Source organism: Odocoileus virginianus, chromosome 1, assembly GCF_023699985.2.
Source record: "Odocoileus virginianus isolate 20LAN1187 ecotype Illinois chromosome 1, Ovbor_1.2, whole genome shotgun sequence".
NCBI classification, from domain to species: domain Eukaryota; kingdom Metazoa; phylum Chordata; class Mammalia; order Artiodactyla; family Cervidae; genus Odocoileus; species Odocoileus virginianus.
The window spans coordinates 77,210,992-77,232,778 of NC_069674.1; the positions used below are offsets into that span (position 1 = coordinate 77,210,992).

General features: G+C 33.4%; 1 protein-coding gene across 5 annotated transcripts in view; it reads right to left on the minus strand.

Moving 5' to 3' along the window:
• The window catches only part of PCLO (piccolo presynaptic cytomatrix protein), a 370,863-nt gene that overhangs the window by 171,831 nt on the left and 177,245 nt on the right, over positions 1 to 21,787 (minus strand). For all 5 annotated transcript variants that reach the window (XM_070470006.1, XM_070469997.1, XM_020878346.2 and 2 more), the window contains exon 4: positions 6,462 to 7,199. In XM_070470006.1, coding sequence (XP_070326107.1) covers positions 6,462 to 7,199 — 738 coding nt within the window. The remainder of the gene's footprint in view (positions 1 to 6,461; positions 7,200 to 21,787) is intronic.

Consider the following 21,787-nt stretch of genomic DNA (forward strand, 5'->3'; position numbering starts at 1 on the left):
ATTAATATTTGAAGTACTGTAACTCCAGAAGACTGTGATGAAAGGAGTCATGCAATGGAGGCTTATTTTCTTTCAAAGTTCTAATTCCCTAGGACTAAAAAATTGGGAGTTTTCCTTTAGTTGCTTCAAAAATGTGTGGCTGTATATTTTCTACTGAGAACATTAAGCTATTTAGTAACATATTAAGATTTAATAAAATGAATAGATTCAAATGATTCTAAAGTATATGCATAAATTACATATATAACACATATGTACATATGTGTTTAAATATCCCTGAGTTCTCTTATTTACTCATTATTTTTGTCATTTGAATTGATAGGAGTTAGAATTATGCATTTAATTTATTACATGCAATGCAAATACAGTCCAGAATGACCTCTAAAATTATTACATAAGAATAAAATTCCAGGTATAGTCCCTTTAAAGTCCTCAATCTTAGATTGAGGAAGTGAGTGGGAAGTTAAGTATTCATAATTTAAGCACACTTGTTAAAAGAAAAGTGCAATGTTATTTTTCAGTTCCCTGAGGAACACATTTTCACTGTATTTTTCTAAGTACATTTAGCATTAGACTTTATTTCACTGACTTTTATTTTTTTGTATATGTTGCACTTTTTCTCCATGTATAGAATTCTGTACTTTGTAGTCTTTGTATATGAAACAACTATTCAAAATTTTAAGAAATGAAGATTCATATTTTCTTACTAACTCAAAGCAGAAAGTGCAGAATACTTTTCCTTTCAATATTCCATTGCCCTTTATTGACTTGAAGACTGGTCAGAGAGAGGCAGTGATGAATTAAGAATCACTTGAAACCTTCTCATGCCATCCTATCTTGAGGCCTTCTCTATTATCAAGACATTTTTGTACTGCCAAACTTAGTCCTGCCTTTTTCAGAGATGTTAAACTCTTAGGCTTCCATGTTGAAGGCAAATGGAAGGTTTTTTTTTTTTTTTTAAAAAAACTTACTGGAGTTATGAACTGAATTCTTGGTTAAATATAAGACTGTACAAAGAAAGGTAGCAATATTAGGTTTTTGCTTAATGTCCTCCAAGTTATTTAAGTTTAACAGGCCAAAGGAAAACAACAGATGAATAACCTTTAATCAGTTATACAATGTTTGGTCAAAAGATTGCTAGTCTGAATATTCTGAACAGTGTAAACAGATTAAATCCACAAATTTACTGGACTTGGAGAGAAAATTGGATAGTCCCACATACATGGGAATCCTCTTCACTGCAGAAAACCTCATCATTTTCCCTCCTATACAATGATGCTGAATTTATATATCATGGCTATACATAAATACTAACTACTGGATCATTTTAACTAGAAATAAAAGTTTATGCTAAAGGATGTTCAAATTTTGTCTTTTTTTAAATCAAGAGAGCTATGTTTTCAATGTAATATATCAAATGCAGACAAGCAGTATTCTGTTTCAGTGTAACATATAATTTTTAAATATTAAACTAAAAAAAAAAAGAAGAATACACCTATAAAAGTATTTATTATATTTCAGGATACATTTTAATTCCATTTGACTAACACATTTTGAAAGACAGGAATGAGTGGAGAGACAAAATGATGTGGCAATAAAGAAATGCAAACAACATACTGTAACAATATGAATGATGCACATGACAAATGAATAAATAAAATAATGTCAACATATAAACAAAGTAACAAAATATACAAAGTGCCTGGGATTAGAGTGGGAATTGCTAAGGAAGTTGAATAATTATATTAATGAAAAGGTAGTGTGCTAGAAGTGTCATGGGGAGGCAGCATTATGTATAGTATTTAGGAGCCCAGCCTTTATAAGCAGAAGTGGACTATAATCTTAGCTTTGCTGCTTCTCAGCCTTGTGATCTTGGGCATAACAAATTAAGTTTCCTCCTCTTTAAAACAGATAAAATATTTAACTTATCAATAGTTATGTGCTCTAAGTGATAAGGCACCTAACACAGTGCTCAGAACATAGTGAGAGATAAACTATTATTATGATTTAAAATAAAAAGCAATTTAAAAGTAATCATTATAGAGTATTTGAACAGTAGAAGCGACTGCCATAAGGGAGAGGTCCGAGTGGGATTTTTCTGACAGGAAAACAGCACTAGTGCACAGAGATAAACTGAGTCCAGGTTCAGAAGGAAGATGGCACAAGCCACTTTGGGATTCACACAAAGGCATTCTTGGCTGGTTTTCTGCCTCTCATTGATGGGGAAATACTAGGTTGCTTGCAAGTTATTGTGAAGCCATAGTCCAGAGGGCTGGGAAAGCCAACTTAAGTATTTAGGGAGAAGTTCTCAGTTGAGGCCAGGTATGCAAAATGTAAATACTTTTAGGAAATAAATATGTAGAATTTTTAGTGTCTTTTTAAATCCCAAATAGAAATCACATTTTACAAATTTTAATAAATAGATTGACACCAGCATTCTTTGATTTCTCATATGTTCTCTGAAGAATCCTGGGAGAAAACTGGGAGTTATACTGTAAAAATTCATAGCAAGGCAGTTACTTTATTTGCTCACCTTTAAATTGAAGCTTATGGCTCAGTTGTGGTTTCTATTACCTAATTTCAAGCAAACCAATGTTCCTGTAATACGTAAGTGGTAGACAAGATATTCTCACAAAAAATCATGTGTTAAAGATAATGTTAATAACATTAGAAACACACAAGCATATTTATGAAGAAGCTGACACTCTTCATAATGTTATCAGTTTTTCATCAGCAACATGTCAAGGTAAAAGCTGTGATGATCAAGTTAAATTAGATCTGACACACAGTTAGTAAAAAATGTGCCATAACTAGGAAAATTATTTGATATCTATATTGCATATGTTATTGCTATTAACAAACCTTGCTTCAACATATCATGTGCTGGCTAATTATAGCAAGTGATCCTATAACACTATCACAGACTTCTAATATTTTTGGCAGATAAACATTCCAGTACTTAACAAATACTAAACAAGTTGAAATAAACACTTAAGATCTCCTTTTGAGCTGCTGTCTTATTGAATAGGAAAAGACAAAAAAATCATGTAACACTTGGGAAAACTTGGTTTTTCTGCCATGGAAATATGGCTGAAGTAATACGTAGAAAATAATATGGTGACAAATCAAACTGCATTTCTTTGTTAACCAGTATCATTGCAAAGAAGAAAGAAATAACTGTGTGTGGAAGGTTTGGGGAAAATCATTAGGACAAAGTAAATATCAAAAGGTTTGGCAATAAAATCAAAGTGCAGATGTTTCTAACATGCTCAGTTTATAATATTCATTATTTTTGTTTCAATAGTAAAATATTACTACTGTAAGCTACTAAGTGGTTCAATACTGAGTGATTTGTTTTAAAAGGTGTATCTATATTAATGAAAAAAACTGTATGTCAAATTCTGAGGAGTGGTTCTTTTCATTGGAATTATTATTATTAATTAATTTATTTTAAGGGGAGGATAATTGCTTTACAACACTGTGTTGGTTTCTGCCATAAATCAACATGAGTCAGCCATAGCTACACACGTGTCCTCTCTATCTTGACCTCCCTCTCACCTCCTGCTCCATCCCAGCCCTCTAGGTTGTCACAGAGAACTGGGTTGAGCTACCTGTGTCACATAGCAAATTTCCACTGGTTATCTATTTTACATATAGTAATGTATGTTTCAATGCTACTCTAGAATTATTTTTTAAGTTCAGGATAGGGGACACATATACACCCATGGCTGATTCATGTGAATGTATGGCAAAAACCACTATAATACTGTAAAGTAATTAGCCTCCAATTAAAATAAATTAATTAATTTACAAAAAAAAAGGATAAGGCTACAGAGATAGCAGTACATACAAAATTCATTTACTGCATCTTTTACAAGTAAGACAGTATTGCAGAATACCTCAGGATTTTACAGATGTGGACATATTGTAATGAGACCTTTATCTTTTGAATATCTTTAATATTTTGTACTTAGGTAAAGAATAACTAAGAATTTATTCTATCCATAGAGGTTTGCTGATTACCTCATGAGAAATTAATTTAAAAAGTTTGTGAAGATTTAATTTTTTTTTTACAAAAGTAGAAGAACCCCCTAGTGGTTGAACGTTTTGGTGATGACAAATGGTGATTAGTAATATGCTACATATTATACATTATATATATTTAGGAAGAAAGTAAACTCTGATTATCAGTATGATAACTAGAAAGTATATGGGGAAAAATAAACACAAGCTGTCTCTTCAAGAGAATTATGATGTGTACACAATCCTTTGAAGATAGATAACTGGAAAAACATCATGTGATTATGCTAGATAAAATGACATATCATTTTAAAAAGTTGTCATGTTTGCCTTTTCAAACAAACTTTAGACAGAATAATTTAATCTGTTTATAAACTTTGTAGATAAAGAACACCAGTGGGTTTTCAACCTGTTTGCTAAAAAAAAAAACATTTTAAAACACCACATTTTGTGATAACAGGAATAAATGACTGGTATCAAGTTAGGTTAACATTTATTTATAGAAATTCCACAACTTTAAAAAGTAGTTTTCAATTCCAAACCTAGAAAACAGGTAGCAAGATTTGGAAAGTACTGTCTTTAATACATTTCTTTCATTTCTGATATATTCTGTGGACTATATTTTTTATTTTAGAAAGTCATTAAGACTAAATGTCAAAATATCAAAATAAACAACTTAGAAGCTGAATTTCAAAGAACTCTTATTAAAACATTTTACAAGATTTTCAAAGATCAAAGCACAGTCAACATTCTCTAAAATATTATTTTAATTATACTTCACTATGATCAAGTGTATCTATATTTAAATAAACATAATAAAAAATGGTGATTTAGCTTATTTCACTGATTTTTTATATTTTTGTGAATATCTATATTGAAAATATAGTGCACAGGTTTAATTTAGGAATAAGTATACACAAACTGAGGTTGTTAAAGAAAAGTAGAGATGATTAAAAGTGATAAATTTGTAAAATAAAAAGTAGCATCCACAAAATATTTGGATAATTCTTATTTAAATTAAAACTGAATAGAGAATCATTAGAAATGTCTGAGTGACAGAGTTATACTGTCTGAACTCTGGAAAATAATTATTTGATAATTATATACTAGAGAAAGGAAAAATAGAAGGCTTATTGACTAGTAATTATATTCCTCAAATCACTGATATAAGATTATGAAGGCCATAAGTAGGATATTGTCCTTAGGAATAGGAGCTAAGAGACAGAAGTGTGATGTGGAGAGCCCAGTGTGTAAGAAGAAACCTCAGACTACCCTAAAGATTCGCGACTGGGAGACTAAAGACATGATGAATGATGAAGCCATTATCAGAAACAGAAACTGCTTCTACAGAGAGTTGGATGTGATTTGAACACACTGAGTTCACTTCACAATGAGTTTCTGAAGTGAAATGATCTACTCAGTACTTGAAAATGCAGGTCCAACACTCAAGAGAGACAGATGGTACACAACAAGATTTAGGGGATAGGAAATAAATGTTCATGTGGCTCCCCTGAGAGGAAAGACAGAATTCAAAGAAAAACCTCATCACATAGAGATGGGAAAAGAGAAAGTCAGAGATATAGTCAAAGTAGAACTCATAAAGCGTGATCAGAAAGACAAAAAGAGAACAAAAAGGGAAGAGTCAGGAAAGCCAAGGACAGCTTCACAAAATAAGAAATAGTAAAAAGAATCTATTTCTGCAAAGTAGTTAGCTAGGAGAACAGTGGGTGGGGGTGGGGGGAGTTAGATCTAGAATGAGAATACACAGGCATCTGTTTTCTCTATCTCTGATAAACTTAGGAATTAATAATAAAGGAAGACCAGGATTTATTTTATGAGTGATGTCATATACCAGAGATGAATGAGTAACCATGTGTTAAAACTATAAACAAAACAACAACTAAACTGGGTTAGGATGGACTATTAACCTTTAAAAGTTTCCATTAAAGAAAACAAAAAAGAATATATAAAGAATAATACATATTCCAGATTATGCTTGGATTATAAATAAACCTTCAATATTAAACAAACTGAATAAAACTCTGAACAAAATACATTATATTGCATTCACACAATACTAAAATAACTTCAAAAAGTTTCTTCTGTATTTGGCTGTACTTTAAAAAAAAATCACAATTATTTAATCATTTTATGGTTGAACACATCTTAAAAGATTTTCAAGTGAGAAGAAATTTGTTGAGTCTTGCTTAACCAAGTGGCTAAGTAAATAAAAATTTCAAGACAGACATTATTTCGTGTGAAAGGGGGATACTGATTTCATGTTAGTATTTTTTTCTGAATAGTACTGACTCTTTTTGAAAATGCTACTAATTGAAAGCTTTTACTTACAAAATTACCATTAAGCATTTGGTATACATTTAGGTAGACATTAGTAAATTACAGGTGTAAAACTACAAAATGAGGTAAGAAACATAACTTACTGTTTTTTCCTTTCCAGATTCCGTCTGATCAGGCTTTGCCATGCATGGTGCCTGTGGCTGTACTTTTATTTTTTGAGTCATCCCATCATCTTCTTTAGGCAAACGCCGAGGTGCGCCGGCTGGTAAATCTTCCGTCCCCATTGGCGGTTGCTTCTTTTCTTCCCTTGCCTCTGGAGGCACTCTGCCTTCAGGTTTTACTTCAGCAATTTGTACTTGAGTTTTAAGTAAGTCCTGTTTCTGTTCTTCCTCTAGAACCAATGATTTTGCTCCTGGGGCTAACTTTTTGTCTTCAAGAGCCGGCTTTTTCTCTTTAAGGGTTGGTTGTTTTTCTTCGAGAGGTGGCTTTTTTTCTTCAGGGAGTGGCCTTTTGTCTTCAGAAGGTGGCTTTTTGCCTTCAGGGGGTGACTTTTTTTCTTGAGGGGCTGAAGTTTTGTCTTTCTCTCCTTTCCTCTCCTCTCGGATTTGAGCTATGGTTTCCTTAGGGGGAATTTTTTCACCTGAAGGTGTTTCTTTTACCTTTTCTGAAATGGATTTTTCAGCGTCAGGTTTTTCTTCCTGTTCCTTCTTTTTCACCTTTACTGGGGCAGGCACTCCTGTCTCCTGAAATGGCTGATCTGTAGGGACAGGCATAGCAGAGGCTTTTGGTCCTGCCTGTGTTGGTGGCATTTTGCCCATGTCTCCCAGCTGTCCTGATATTGCTCTCTGGGTTTGGCAATTTAAACAAAGCCATTCTTGAATCTGTAAATAAAGTAAAATTAAAAGATTAACTATATGATAATACATCTGTTTTGGTACATTTACCAAGATGAGCACTTGACAATTTATGGCTGCTTTTTTATATACGGAGAAGGTAGGTCATTGTTTTCTGGATCAATAGAACTGACTTTTTAAAAGAACACTGCAAAAAGACTGCCTGAAATCTAAATAGGAGGAATCCTTAGGGATTAGCATCTAATTGGCCTCATCATAAAAAGAAAATAAAAAATGTATCAAAGATGTTTAGTTGCTAAGTCCTAACTGACTCTTTTGCAAGCCCATGGACTGTAGCCTTCTAGGCTCCATGGGATTTCCCAGGCAAGAATACTGGAGTGGAGTGCCATTTCCTTCGCCAGGGGATCTTCCCAACCCAGGGATCAAATACCCCAGGGGTCAAACCCAGGTCTCTTGCATTGCAGGCTGATTCTTTACCACTGAGCCAGGGAAGCCCACATCAAAGACAGATTGGGAAATGTCAATTTTTTGGTTTAAAAAAAAATCTGCATTTGTTCTAAATACAAATATTTTTAAGGCTCATACCTTCAAAATTAGTGTTCCTATCATAAATTTATTAAAAAAACTATTAAATTACAGTAGTTTTCTTTTCACAGCCAATTAATAGTAAGTTTTTAAAGACTTAGCTTCTAATCACCTATCTTTTGTTTTGGATCAAATGTAACTCTATCTACCAGAGCAGAAGATGACAAGGCACATGTAGAAGTTTCACAGATCCCTTGTATATAATTCTCCATCTGAGTTAAGATTAAAAAATAATGTTATTTTTTAAATAATAATCACATCTGTTATGCAACTGTGTCAAGAAGCATTCACAAATTAAAACGGTTTGATATCTTTTCCCCCAGTTTTCTCAACTGCTGACTAATATAGTTCTTTACACTACTTCTGTTCCTAAGTGGAATCCATGGGCCACCTGAGCCAAATCTCCTGAAGAAGTCCTTACTCATACAAATTTTAGTTACTATACCAGTATAATTTTAGCAGAAACCTCGGATAGGAGACGGAGAATCTGCCTTTTAAATAACCTCTTGGTGAATTCTTTTGCAAATTAAAGACTGAGAACTATCCTCTAATAGCACACATAAATGATCACATGGGAGAGAGATTGTTAGACCAATAATGTTGCAGAATTTCCTCCTTATTGATGTATGGTGTGCTTTTTCTTACATTATACCTATTAAAAGGTAAGAAATTAAGGTTATACATGTAGCTTCTAACTGTTACCATTTAATGAATGCCTGTCCTTTAAAGTACACAGTTGGAGAGTCATGCAAACAATATTGTAATTGTTTGTTGTACTGTTTTCTGAGAGGTAATTTCAAATTGCTCTTCATATTGGATCATTCTTTCCAGTAGCATAACTTCAATTACTTAGAGACAAAAATCACTTATTGTCCTAGAATATTGTTAGACCACTAAGATTCATTTCTTCAGTTTTCAATTTCTTTAAAGAAACAAAAATGTTGCTTAATAATAATGACTGTTTTGCAACTTGTATGCTGTCATAATTCTTACTTGATTATCTAAAACAGTAAGGACCTGAGTCAGTTATTTAATTTCAGATAAAATGCTGTCTATAGGACATTAGTATGTATTATGGGTCACTTTGTGCGTTATGATCATCCAGTACCAATTCCTTTCTTAATTTCAAGTCTAAGCAGCAATAAAGTGAGTTGTGGCTTCTCTATATAGTAACTTTATACAAAGTCTCAGGAAAGAAACTGATTTGATCCTTATGTCCAATTCTAAAAGTTCCAGCTCTTGTCTCGAAGAGTCCCTAGAGGGGGTACTTCCTTAACGTCAACAGAAAATCAATCTTAATCAGTGTTGTGGTTTTAAAAACCACTCCTTGGTGCGGTCATATCTTACAATATTTTCATTCAGAAACTGACATTTTAAAAAACAAAAATAGACACAAATAGCTGTGCCATTGTGCTGTTTTGTCATATGGATTCTAAAAGCCAAATGCAGGCGTGTGCTATGCATTCTTATCAGGGCAGGTCCAAATGTAAATAAATTAGGAAGTTTTTAACATTCCAGAAATAAATGTTTGGAAATTCTTATCAATATTATAAAAGCATGATAACTTTATCTAAGTTTTAGGGACAAATTATTCTTACAAAGTTGACAGCTCTTAGCAGTTATATTAATAGCATGTGATACCAAAATTGTACACAGCTCTCAAAAGGAAAATCTGTTGAGAAAATAGAGTGATTATTTCAAGGTAGTATATTCATTATTTTCATACATCTGAAAATTTAGGTAAGAGGATAAAGGGTTTCAGCTATTTAATCTACTATGTCACATAAAGTTTTCCTGATTTAAAATGTTTGATAAACCTAAAAGTAGTGATAACCCACCCCTACTAAAATCAAAGGCAAAGAGAAGGCAGTAGTACTAGTCTAAGGGAAAAATGACCTTTGTCGAGAGCCTCATTGGTTGGTTTAAATCTCTGTTTTGCTCAAATTCTCATCCCAATTCAGTTAAAACTAGTATCTTTTTTGTTTTTTGGCCTGTTCATGCAGCTTGTGAGGTCTGTTCTCTGACCAAGACTTGAACTTGGGCCTTCTGCAGTGAAAGCACTGAATGCTAACCACTGGACTGTAAGGGAATTCCCTAAACCCAGTATCTTTAATTGTTACTGTCTGTAATTAATTTTAACATGATATTGCTACACTTGGTCTCTTGGTTACATGATTGATTTGCATTTTGAAGAATATCATAAGGCCAAGCTCATGTTTTTTTAACTTACACTTTGTCACCAAAATCAATTCGGAAACTGATGCTAGTATTATGTCAAATAATTATGACAACAGCATTCACTTACATATCTATTCTGTAGATATCCAGTCTATTTTTATCTGTGGAGTACACATACCCTGGGGGAATTATATGTGCAAGCATTATTCAATCATGAACTCACACTCAAGTAGAAGAAAGAAGATATGGGTTAAATATAACTATAATATGCAGGGGAAAAAAACTAAGGAAGATGGAGAGGATACTATGGTTTAAAAGGATTATCTGATGAATTCATTTACAACATAAGGAATTTGATAAATTATAAATCACACAGAGTAATTTTTCACCAATTAGAAATGTTGAACTAGTGGTCTCACATGTGTGTCTCTTCTTTTTGCAGCCCTAGAACTCAGATTGTTGTTTAGTTGCTAAGTTGTGTCACTCTTTGTGACCCCATGGACTATAGCTCACCAGGCTCCTCTATCCATGGGATTTCCCAGGCACGAATACTGGAGTGAGTTGCGATTTCCTTTTCCAGGTTGGGGTCTTCCCAACCTGGGGATTGAACCCGTGTCTCCTGCAGTGGCAGGAGGATTCTTTACCTCTGAGCCACCAGGGAAGCCCTTAGAACCCAAATTAGAATACCAAAAAATTCAGCAAGCAGAGGAAGTTATAAATTCAATAAAGGATTGAAAAGAAAAAAAAAAACACTATTAGTTGCATCAAAAATTATATATTTCTTTAAACATGTAAATTTAAACTTTATTAAAAGAAAAGATAGGAAAAGGCAGAGATTAGGGTAAAATCCAAACTAGAAATGAGAAAAGCAAAAGTGATCAAATTCTGACAAAGAAAATGAGTAAAAACTAATTTTCACAAGAAAATTCATTTAGGACAATACAGGTCATCATTATTCACATCATCATCAAATATAAACACAATTACTAGAAAACTTTTCTATAAAAAATTTGGAAAAATACAACCACATAAGAAAATGTAAAAATCTGTTTTTCACAATTATTATTTGTTTGCTTTTTTTAAATCACAAATAATCCCAAAGACTTTTTTAAAATCACTGTATTCAGGAACCTAATTAAGAAGTATTAATTTTCTGGGTTCAAAAATACGTACCTACAATCTTAGTTTCTCAATAGCCACACATTATTAGACACAACATTATTTAATACTCATGTTTCTAGTTCAATAGCAATCTGAAGAATTAAGCAAGATTTCTAAAATTATATTAAAATTTATAATATATCACTGCCACATACGACTTTTAATAGCTGAAAAGATTTTGCCAGACATAGAATTAACTCTTTCTATAACAGTTACAGTTGTGACACACATGACTAATCATATTTTGCCTTAAGGTGAAATAACAAATGTTACGGTTTTATCTCTGAGTTATTTCCTTATAAAGACAGTGAGACAATCAGGAAATGTATACTATATATAATATTATGTATTGTATATTATATATGTGTATAAATTGAAGGCATTTTCTATTATATGACTGAGTTTATTAAATAGGCAAATAGAACAAATAGATCCTATGGAGGCTTTTTAAAAATATACTAGTCATTGTTATGAATGCTCTCAGACCATTTCCATTTGGAGTCCTGTGTTTTAAAAATATATTTTATTTCCAGTATACTGTAAGTAACTTCTAATGGCATAAATATAATGAAAGTTTATATTTCATCTATATTATTAAATGTATTAGATCAGAAGAATGTATTTATATATATATCATTTATATATATTTATACTATGAAACCAATCACATTTTTTTAGTGCCTTAATGTTAATATCCAGGATATCAAAATTCACATCCAAATAGGAAGAATTCTGATATAAGTATATAAAAAATAGCTCCATGTTGATCACAATCTATTAAAATATATCCATTTGCCAACTAGTACATGTTAATAAAATACATTTATTTTAACATCAAATCATCAGGGCTTCAAAACAACACTCTAAAAAACGATTTAATCTTAAGAGGACAGTAGGAAATGAAGGCAGTTTTACTCAAAAAAGGGATGCTGCTGTGCTACTCAGCATTTTTCTATCAATAAGCAATTTGCTTTATATAACATTTCAGCTGTAACTATAGCAACAATACCATTAAGGAAAATATCAGAACTTCAGGCTTGCCTATTTATTTTTCTAAGTATTTTTTCTGAAGCATGATAATAAGACCTGCAGCAGGTTGAAAGTCTGATGTTAGACTTTAAATGGTAGAGAAGTGATGGTCCCAAAATCTATGTGAGCAATCATATTTGTGTCAGAGAAATCTTAATATTATCTTAATATGAATTTTTCATTAAAGAATCAACTAGATTGATTCAGAAACTTATAAACTTTTTGTCAGTAGAAGTGTTTAAGTAGATCCTGGGTGACCCCACTTAAAATTCTGTAAAGGAAAACCAAGTAATCAAGGGGATTGCTACTATGATGCCATTGCGTTTCCTAGCTACCATGAAGCTTCTGAGTCAACAACAAAAAATTTACACATATTTTTGCCGGTCTGCTTATCTGCTTGTCATCCAGAATGTTATTCTTTTTTAAAGCCAAGAAATAATTACACTGATAATTTGTTTAGAAGTCACTATTTTACTTACTGATAAATCGACAAATTGGTGAACAATGTCACCTGCAACTTGTCACTTTTTCTATGCCCCCTAGTCTTGGCATTAGAGTGTTTTATTTATCCAAGGCCCACACACTCTTCAACTTGACATTCTAAAAATCAGATTTTTCGCTTATTAAATCTCTAATTTAGTTGCTTTTGTTACTTTTAAAAGGGAAAATGATTGAGTTCATGGTGGATTCACTTTTTTTCCTTCAGCTTACACAATAAATTGTTCAGACTACGAAGTCAGGATATTAAAACCTTGTAATCATTTATAAGCCTACATTTGCAAAAAAAAAAAAGACTACATTTGCAAGTGTGTGCAATAATGTATTTGTTATATTTCTATTAAATTGTCCCTCCAAAAACTGAATGGGATTACTTTTGTTCCTTTTATAATCATTGAAATAAGAGTAACTCATAGCCAATATATATAACTGACTGGCTGAGGCTCTTCCGCACTTAATTTATATGTAGATATAAGAATTTTCTCAGAATATATTAGAACATTAATATTGACATGAAAACTAAGAAAAAACCAAGTAGGTGATTTAAATATCAATTTTCAATGGAATTACTGATATGTAAGGCAGAAAATCAATAATGAAACCTAGTAGAATATTTGTACTATTAGGAACCTATATAAGGGTTACCATTCTTAGGTCTAAATTGATCAGTGGTCATGTCCTTATCTATCTCTTCTTTTATGTTTACATCTGTAAGATCTGTCCCCCAATCCCATATCTAAACACATGAAGTCAATTTTACTCTTTTGCTGTAAATTTCTATATAATGTACATTTTTGTATAATGTAAAACTATATTAACAAACATTTCCATAAATAGCAAGATGCCAACTAAAATCATGTATACTATACCAGGGTTTAAAATTATAAAACAAAATTATTGGGATTATAATTGCACACTTTGATTGACATTTTTCTGTGTCCATTTTTCTTTGAATAAAGCAGGATCATTTTTCTAGTCACCTTCTCACTACAATTAATAAGTATTTTCCTAAACTAAGAAAGTAACCTCTGAGTGTTCATTTTAAATACCATTACATAAATAATATATAAATGCACAAGCATTCATTAAAATACTACCGAATAATTACAGTAATACAATGTTGACAGAACTTGTTGAGGGAAATCAGGGGCTTAGTTTCCTTTCAGAAATATATGAAAATAAATATGTATTTTATACTAAATATAAAAGAACTAAACAGGGTTAATTTCCTTACAATGTTTTCCTTCCTTTCTTCTTTTTCTTTTCTATCCTTTTCTACCTCCCTCCCTTTCTTCCTCTCTTTTTTTCTAACTGAGAGAGAGACAGACAGAGAGAGAGAGTGACCTAACTAAAACTGTTTTTGACTAAGTAAGTTACCTAATTTGGGTTCAATCAGAAACATTAGTATACCTGATCACCTTCCAGAGTGATCAAGTATCCTAATAAAAGTGTATAAAAGACAACTCTAAGGACACAGCTGATTTCTCACTGGTAACCAATAATAAACTGAAGTTAAGAGTAATTATACATATTTATGTTGATTTTAGCTAATTCAGCTCTAGAAAAAAATGGAAGTCTCAAAGGTAAGACTTACCTGCAGATTCATGGTATTTCTATTTGTGATTAGTCGTTCTAGTGTACTATATTTTAGGTTGATATTTATATGTTTAACATAGAAAATAAGCAATAGTTTAAATATTTATCATTTATATGGATACCAAATTTAGGTTTTTAATCAGTTCTTATCCCTCTGCTTTTATAGTTTATTTTATTATTTCCTATTACAAGAGGTGTTTATTTACTTTGTATGTGTGAATAATTACATCAAGGAAAAAATTCCTTTTTAGTCTAACTTAGTCACTAGTCAGCCCTTCAGGAAATGTGTGACTGAATTTCAAAATAAGATTTATTTTGAAGACTTTTAATACACCTCAATACAGTCATTTTATGTCTGTTAAAATTACAAAGTTACACACATTGGAAGACAGGTTATTTAAAGCAAATGATAGCTGAACAAAGGGAGGAGCCTGGTGGGCTGCAGTCTATGGGGTCGCAGGAAGCCGGATATGACAGTGACTTAGCACAGCTGAATAAAATTTTCAAACATTTTACAGGATAAATAAAAAATCCATCCCAATTTTAAACATAAGCATCATTGTGAATATAATATTCAAAGACAGAATAATCACACAGACTAGGGAGCCTGAAATGGACAGGAATAGGTAGGACTTGTACCAGGGGATAACAGAATGAATACAAGGTGATGGGTGTGAAACCCTCATTCAATACAATGCAGTAGAACATGGTGCAGTACTGGAAGTCCTTTGCGCAGGGAAGAATCAGTGTGTTGATTCTGCAAGATGCCAACTTTTCTAAGCTGAACTGTGCTTCCCAGGATTCTCTTCCCTTAAGTATATAATAATATAAATTCAAATATAACTCCTAATTCAGTCAAGTGATGTAATTAAGGTAAGATGATAAAATGAGGATTAGGAAGGTAGCAACCTAAACGGAGTAGAATTTATCATGACCTATGACAGGCCAGGTAGATATGGAAAATGGATCAAATGGATCAAATCTTTAAGGACAGTACAAACACAATTCACACCTGGATGATAATTATCTGTTACCATGTAGGCTGAAATTAGTAGGCACAAATAAAAAACATCAAAATCAAGCAAACATTTAAGAAGGACTTGGTTCCTCAATATGGCAGTGACCCGAAGCACCTGTTTTAAAGCAAGTCATTTAAGTTGTTGTTTGCCACATAGCCACTCATAGACTTTAAGACTGAAGTCTAAATGTTGAACCTGAAATCCATTTATATTAAAAAAAAATACATATAAATATATACATATACATCACTTTCTTTTATATAGGAATGCCTTCCTGTCCATGAGAAATTTTTGAATGGTTTGAAACAATCATTGATTATTAAATATTCTTATTTTATTATTTTTAATTTTTTATTGAAGGATAATTACTTCATAGAATTTTTTTGTTTTCTGTCAAACCTCAACATGAATCAGTCATAGGTATACGTATATACCCTCCCTTTTGAAACTCCCTCCCATCCCCTTCCCCATCTCATCCCTCTATGTTGATACCGAGCCCATGTGTGAGTTTCCTGAGCCATACAGCAAATTCCTGTTAGCTATCTATTTTACATATGATAATGTATGTTTCCATGTTACTCTTTCCATACATCTCACCCTCTCCTCCCCTCTCCCCATGCCCATAAGTCTATTCCCTATGTCTGTTTCTCCACTGCTGACCTGTAAATAAATTCTTCAGTATCTTTCTTCTAGATTTTGCATATACATGTTAGAATACAGTATTTATCTTTCTCTTTGTGACTCACTTCACTCTGTATAATAGGTTCTTGGTTCATCCACCTCATCAGAACTGACTCAAATGCGTTCCTTTTTATGGCTGAGTAATATTCCATTATGTATATGTACCACAACTTCTTTATCCATTCACCTGTTGATGGACATCTAGGTTGCTTCCATGTTCTAGCTATTGTAAACAGTGCTGCAATAAATAATGGGATACATGTGTGTCTTTCAATTTCGGTTTCCTCAGGGTGTATGCCTAGGAGTGGAATTGCTGGGTCATATGTTGGTTTTATTTCTAGTTTTTTAAGGAATCTGCATACCATCTTCCATAGTGGCTGTATCAATTTACATTCCCACCAACAGTGCAAGAGCATTCCCCTTTCTCTTTCTCCACACCCTCTCCAGCATTTATTGTTTGTAGACTTTTTGATGATGGCCATTCTGACCAGTGTGAGGTGATATCTCATTGTAGTTTTGATTTGCATTTCTCTAATAATGAGTGATGTTGAGGATCTTTTCATGTGTTTGTTGGCCATCTGTATGTCTTTTTTGGAGAAATGTCTGTTTAGGTCTTTTCCCCATTTTTTCCTTGGGTTGTTTGTTTTTCTGGCACTGAATTGTATGAGCTGCTTGTATATTTTGGAAATTAATCCTTTGTCAGTTGTTTCATTTGCTATTGTTTTCTCCCATTCTGAGAGTTGTCTTTTCACTTTGCTAACAGCTTCCTTTGTTTGTGCAAAAGCTTTTAAGCATTATCAGGTCCAACTTGTTTACTTCTGTTTTTATTTCCATTACTCTAGGAGGTGGGTCATAGAGGATCTTGCTTGGATTTATGTCATCAAGTGTTCTGTCTGTGTTTTCCTCTAATAGTTTTATAGCTTCTGGTCTTACATTTAGGTCTTTAATTCATTTTGATTTTATCATTGTGCATGGTGTTAGGAAGTGTTCTAATTTCATTCTTTCTCATGTAGCTGTCCAATTTTTCCAGCACCATATATTGAAGAGGCTGTCTTTGCCCCATTGCATATTCTTGCCTCCTTTGTAAAAAATAAGGTACCCATATGTGTATGGGTTTATTTCTGGGCTTTGGATCTTGTTTCATTGGTCTATATTTCTGTTTTTGTGCCAGTACCATACTGTCTTGATGACTGTAGCTTTGTAGTATAACCTGAAGTCACGAAGCTTGATTCCTCCAGCTCCATTCTTCGCTCTCAAGACTGCTTGGGTATTCAGGGTCTTTTGTGTTTCCATATGAATTGTGAAATTTTTTGATCCAGTTCTATGAAATATGCCATTGGTCATTTGATAGGGATTGCACTGAATCTGTAGATTGCATTTGGTGGTATAGTCTTTTTCACAATATTGATTCTTCCTACCCAGGAACATGGAATATCCCTTCATTTGTTTATGTCATCTTTGATTTCTTTCATTCAGTCAGTTAGTTCAGTCATTCAGTCCTGTCTGACTCTTTGTGACCCCATGAATCACAGCACGCCAGGTCTCCCTGTCCATCACAAACTCCCGGAGTTTACTCAAACTCATGTCCATTGAGTAGGTGATGCCATCCAGCTATCTCATCCTCTGTTGTCCCCTTCTCCTCCTGCCCCCAATCCCTCCCAGCATCAGGGTCTTTTCCATCGAGTCAACTCTTTGCATGAGGTGGCCAAAGTATTGGAGTTTCAGCTTCAGCATCAGTCCTTCCAATGAACACCAGGACTGATCTTCAGGATGGACTGGTTGGATCTCCTTGTCGTCCAAGGGACTCTCAAGAGTCTTCTCCAACACCATAGTTCAAAAGCATCAATTTTTCAGCACTCAACTTTCTTCACAGTCCAACTCTCACATCCATACATGACCACTGGAAAAACCCTAGTGTCTTATAATTTTCTGTGTACAGTTCTTTCATCTCCTTAGGTAAGTTTATTCCAAGATATTTAATACTTTTTGTTGCAGTGGTGAATAGGATTGATTCCTTAATTGCTCTTTCTTGTTTTCATTGTTAGTATGTAGAAATGCAAGTGATTTTGATGTATTCATTTTTTTATCCTGCAACTTTGCTAAATTCACTGATTAGCTCTCGTAATTTTCTGGTACTATCTTTATCCCTTTCTATGTACCGTATCATGTCATCTGCAAATAGTGAGAGCTTTACTTCTTCTTTTCTGATCTGGATTCCTTTTATTTCTTTTCCTCTCTGACTGCTGTAGCTAGGACTTCCAAAACTATGTTGAATAACAGTGGTGACAGTGGACACCTTTGTCTTGTTTCTGCTCTTAGAGGGAATGCTTTCAGTTTTTCACCATTGAGAATAATGTTTGCTGTAGGTTTATCATATATGGCCTTTACTATGTTGAGGAAGGTTTCCCCTGTACTCATTTTCTAAGAGTTTTAATCATAAATGGGTGCCGAATTTTGTCAAAGGCTTTTTTCTGCATCTATTGAGATTATCACATGACTTTTATCTTTCAACTTGTTAACACAGTGTATCACACTGATTGATTTGTGTATATTGAAGAATACTTGCATCCCTGGAATAAACCCAACTTGATCATGGTGGATGAGCTTTTTGATATGTTGCTGAATTCTGTTTGCTAAAATTTTGTTGAGGATTTTTGCATCTATGTTCATCAGTGATACTGGCCTGTAGTTTTCTTTTTTGTGTTGTCTTTGTCTGGTTTTGGTATCAGGGTGATGGTGGCCTCATGGAATGAGTTTGGAAGTGGTCCTTCCTCTGAAATTTTTTGAAAGAGTTTTAGAAGGATAGGCATTAGCTCTTTAGTGTTTGACAGAATTCTCCTGTGAAGCCATCTGGTTCTGGGCTTTTGCTTTTTGGGAGATTTTGGATCACTGCTTCAATTTCAGTGCTTGTAATTGGGTTGTTCATAATTTCTATTTTTTCTCTGTTCAGTCTTGGTAGATTGAACTTTTCTAAGAATCTGTCCGTTTCTTCCAGATTATCCATTTTATTGCCATATAGTTGTTCATCATAGTCTCTTTAATCTTTTGTATTTCTGCATTGTCTATTGTAACCTCTCCTTTTTCATTTCTAATTTTGTTTATTTTATTCTTCTCTTTTTTTTTTTTCCTTGATGAGTCTGGCTAAAGGTTTGTTAATTTTGTTTATCTTCTCAAAGAACCAGCTTTTAGTTTTAGTAATCTTTACTATTGTTTCTTTCATTTCTTTTTCATTTATTTCTCCTCAGATCTTTATGATTTCTTTCCTTCTACTAATTTTGGGGGGGTTTCTTGTTCTTCTTTTTGCAGTTGTTTTAGCTGTAAAGTTAGGTTGTCTATTTGATGTTTTTCTTGTTTCTTGAGGTGTGACTCTATTGCTATAAACTTCCATCTTAGAACTGGTTTTTCTGCATTGCATAGGTTTTGAATTGTTGTGTTCTCATTGTCATTTGTTTCTAGAAATTTGTTGATTTCCTTTTTGATTTCTTCAGTAACCTGTTGGTTATTTAGAAATGTGTTGTTTAATCTCCATGTGTGTGTGTTTCTTACAGTTTCTTTTTCTTGTAATTGATATCTAATCTCATAGCATTGTGGTTGGAGAAGACACTTGATATAATTTCAATTTTCTTAAATTTACTGAGGTTTGATTTGTGACCCAAGATGTGGTCTAACCTGGAGAATGTTCCATGTGCTCTTGAGAAGAAGGTGTATTCTTCTGCATTTGGATGGAATGTCCTGAGAAATGAGATCCATCTCATCTAATGTATCATTTAAGACTTGTGTTTCCTTACTAATTATCTACTTTGATGATCTGTCCATTGGTGTGAGTGGGGTGTTAAAGTCTCCTACTATTATTGTGTTACTGTCAACTTCTCCTTTTATGTCTGCTAGTGTCTGTCTTATGTATTGAGGTGCTCCTATGTTAGGTGCATAGACATTTACAATTGTTATGCCTTCCTCCTGGATTGATCCCTTGATCATTATGTAATGTCCTTCCTTCCTTTATTTTAAGGTCTGTTTTGTCTGATATGAGGACTGCTACTCCAGCTTTCTTTTGCTTCCCATTTGCATGGAATATATTTTTCCATCCTCACACTTTCAGTATATATGTATCTTTAGGCCTGATGTGGGTTTCTTGTAGACAGCATATATATGGGTCTTGTTTTTGTATGCATTCACCCACTCTGTGTCTTTGGGTTGGAGTATTTAGTCCATTTACATTTAAAGTAATTATTGATATATATGTTCCTATTGCCATTTTCTTAGTTGTTTGGGGTTGATTTTGTAGATAATTTTTCTTTTCTTGTATTTCTTGACTATATAAGCCCCTTTAACATTTGTTGTAAAGCTAGTTTAGTGGTACTGAATTCTCTTAACTTTTGCTTATCTGAAAAGCTTTTGATTTCTCAATCAGTTTTGAAAGAGATCCTTGCCTGGTACAGAAATCTTGGTTGTAGATTTTTCCCTTTCAGTACTTGAAGTACATCCTGCCATTCCTCTCTGGCCTGCAGAGTTTCTGCTGAAAGATCAGTCATTAAGTGTATGGGGTTTCCCTTGTATGTTACTTGTTGCTCCTCCCATGCTGCTTTTAATATTCTTTCCTTGTGTTCAACCTTTGTTAGTTTGATTAGCATGTGTCTTAGCATGTTCTTCTTTGAGTTTAACCTGTATGGGACTCTTTGTTCTTCTTGGACTTGATTGACTATTTCCTTTTCCATGTTGGGGAATTTTCAATTATAATCTCTTCAAAACTTTTCTCATACCCTTTCTTTTTCTTCTTCTGGGACCCCTATAATTCAAATGTTGGTGCATTTGATCTTGTCCCAGAGGGCTCCGAGACTATCCTCAGTTCTTTTCATTCTTTTTACTTTATTCTGCTCTTCAGAAGTTATTTCCACCATTTTATCTTCAGCTCACTGATTCATTTTCTGCTTCAGACATTCTGCTACTGATTCCTTCTAGAGTATTTTTAATTTTAAAAATTGTGTTTTGTATGTTTATTCTCTAATTCTTCTAGGTCTTTGTTAATTCATTATTGCATTTTCTCCATTGAGTTTTCAAGGTTTTTGATCACCTTTACTATCATTACTGTGAATTCTTTTTCAGGTAGTTTGCCTATTTCCTCTTCATTTACTTGGACTTCTGTGTTTTCAGTGTCTCCCTTCATTTGCTTTAGTATTTATCTGCCTTTCATTATTTTTTTAAGTTATTGTGTTTGAGATATCATTTTCCCAGGCTTCAAGGTTGCCTTCTTTCTTCCTTTTGGTTTTTGGCCCTCTTAAGGTTGGTCAGGTGGTTTGTGTAGGGTGAGATTTGTGCTGAGTTTAGGTTTGTTTGTTTGTTTTTGGTTTTTGTTTGTTGGTTTGTTTTTGATGTGTGTATTGTTTGCTTTTCTTCTGATGGGCAAGGCTGAGTGAGGTGGCAATCCTGTCTGCTGATGATTTGGTATGTATTTTTGTTTTGTATTGTTGTTTAGATGAGGTGTCCTGCACAAGGTGCTACTGGTGGTTGGGTGATGCTGGGTCTTGTATTTAAGTGGTTTCCTTTGTGTGAGTTCTCACTATTTAATATAGAGAAGCCTGGTAGGCTACAGTCCATGGGGTCACAAAGAGTCGGACACGACTGAGCGACTCACTAGGCTAGTCCTCTGGTGTCTAGGGTTTCGGAATCAGTGCTCCCACTCCAAAGGCTCAGGGCTTGATCTGTGGTCTGAAGATTCCTCAAGTGGTTTTTTATGGCATTAAGTGAGATTAAAACACATATCCAAAAGCAAGAAACCAAAGATGAACCCAGACAAATGGCAGTTACAAAATCAGGGAAATAATAATTACAATAATGGAATATGCACATATACATGTATACCCATGAGCA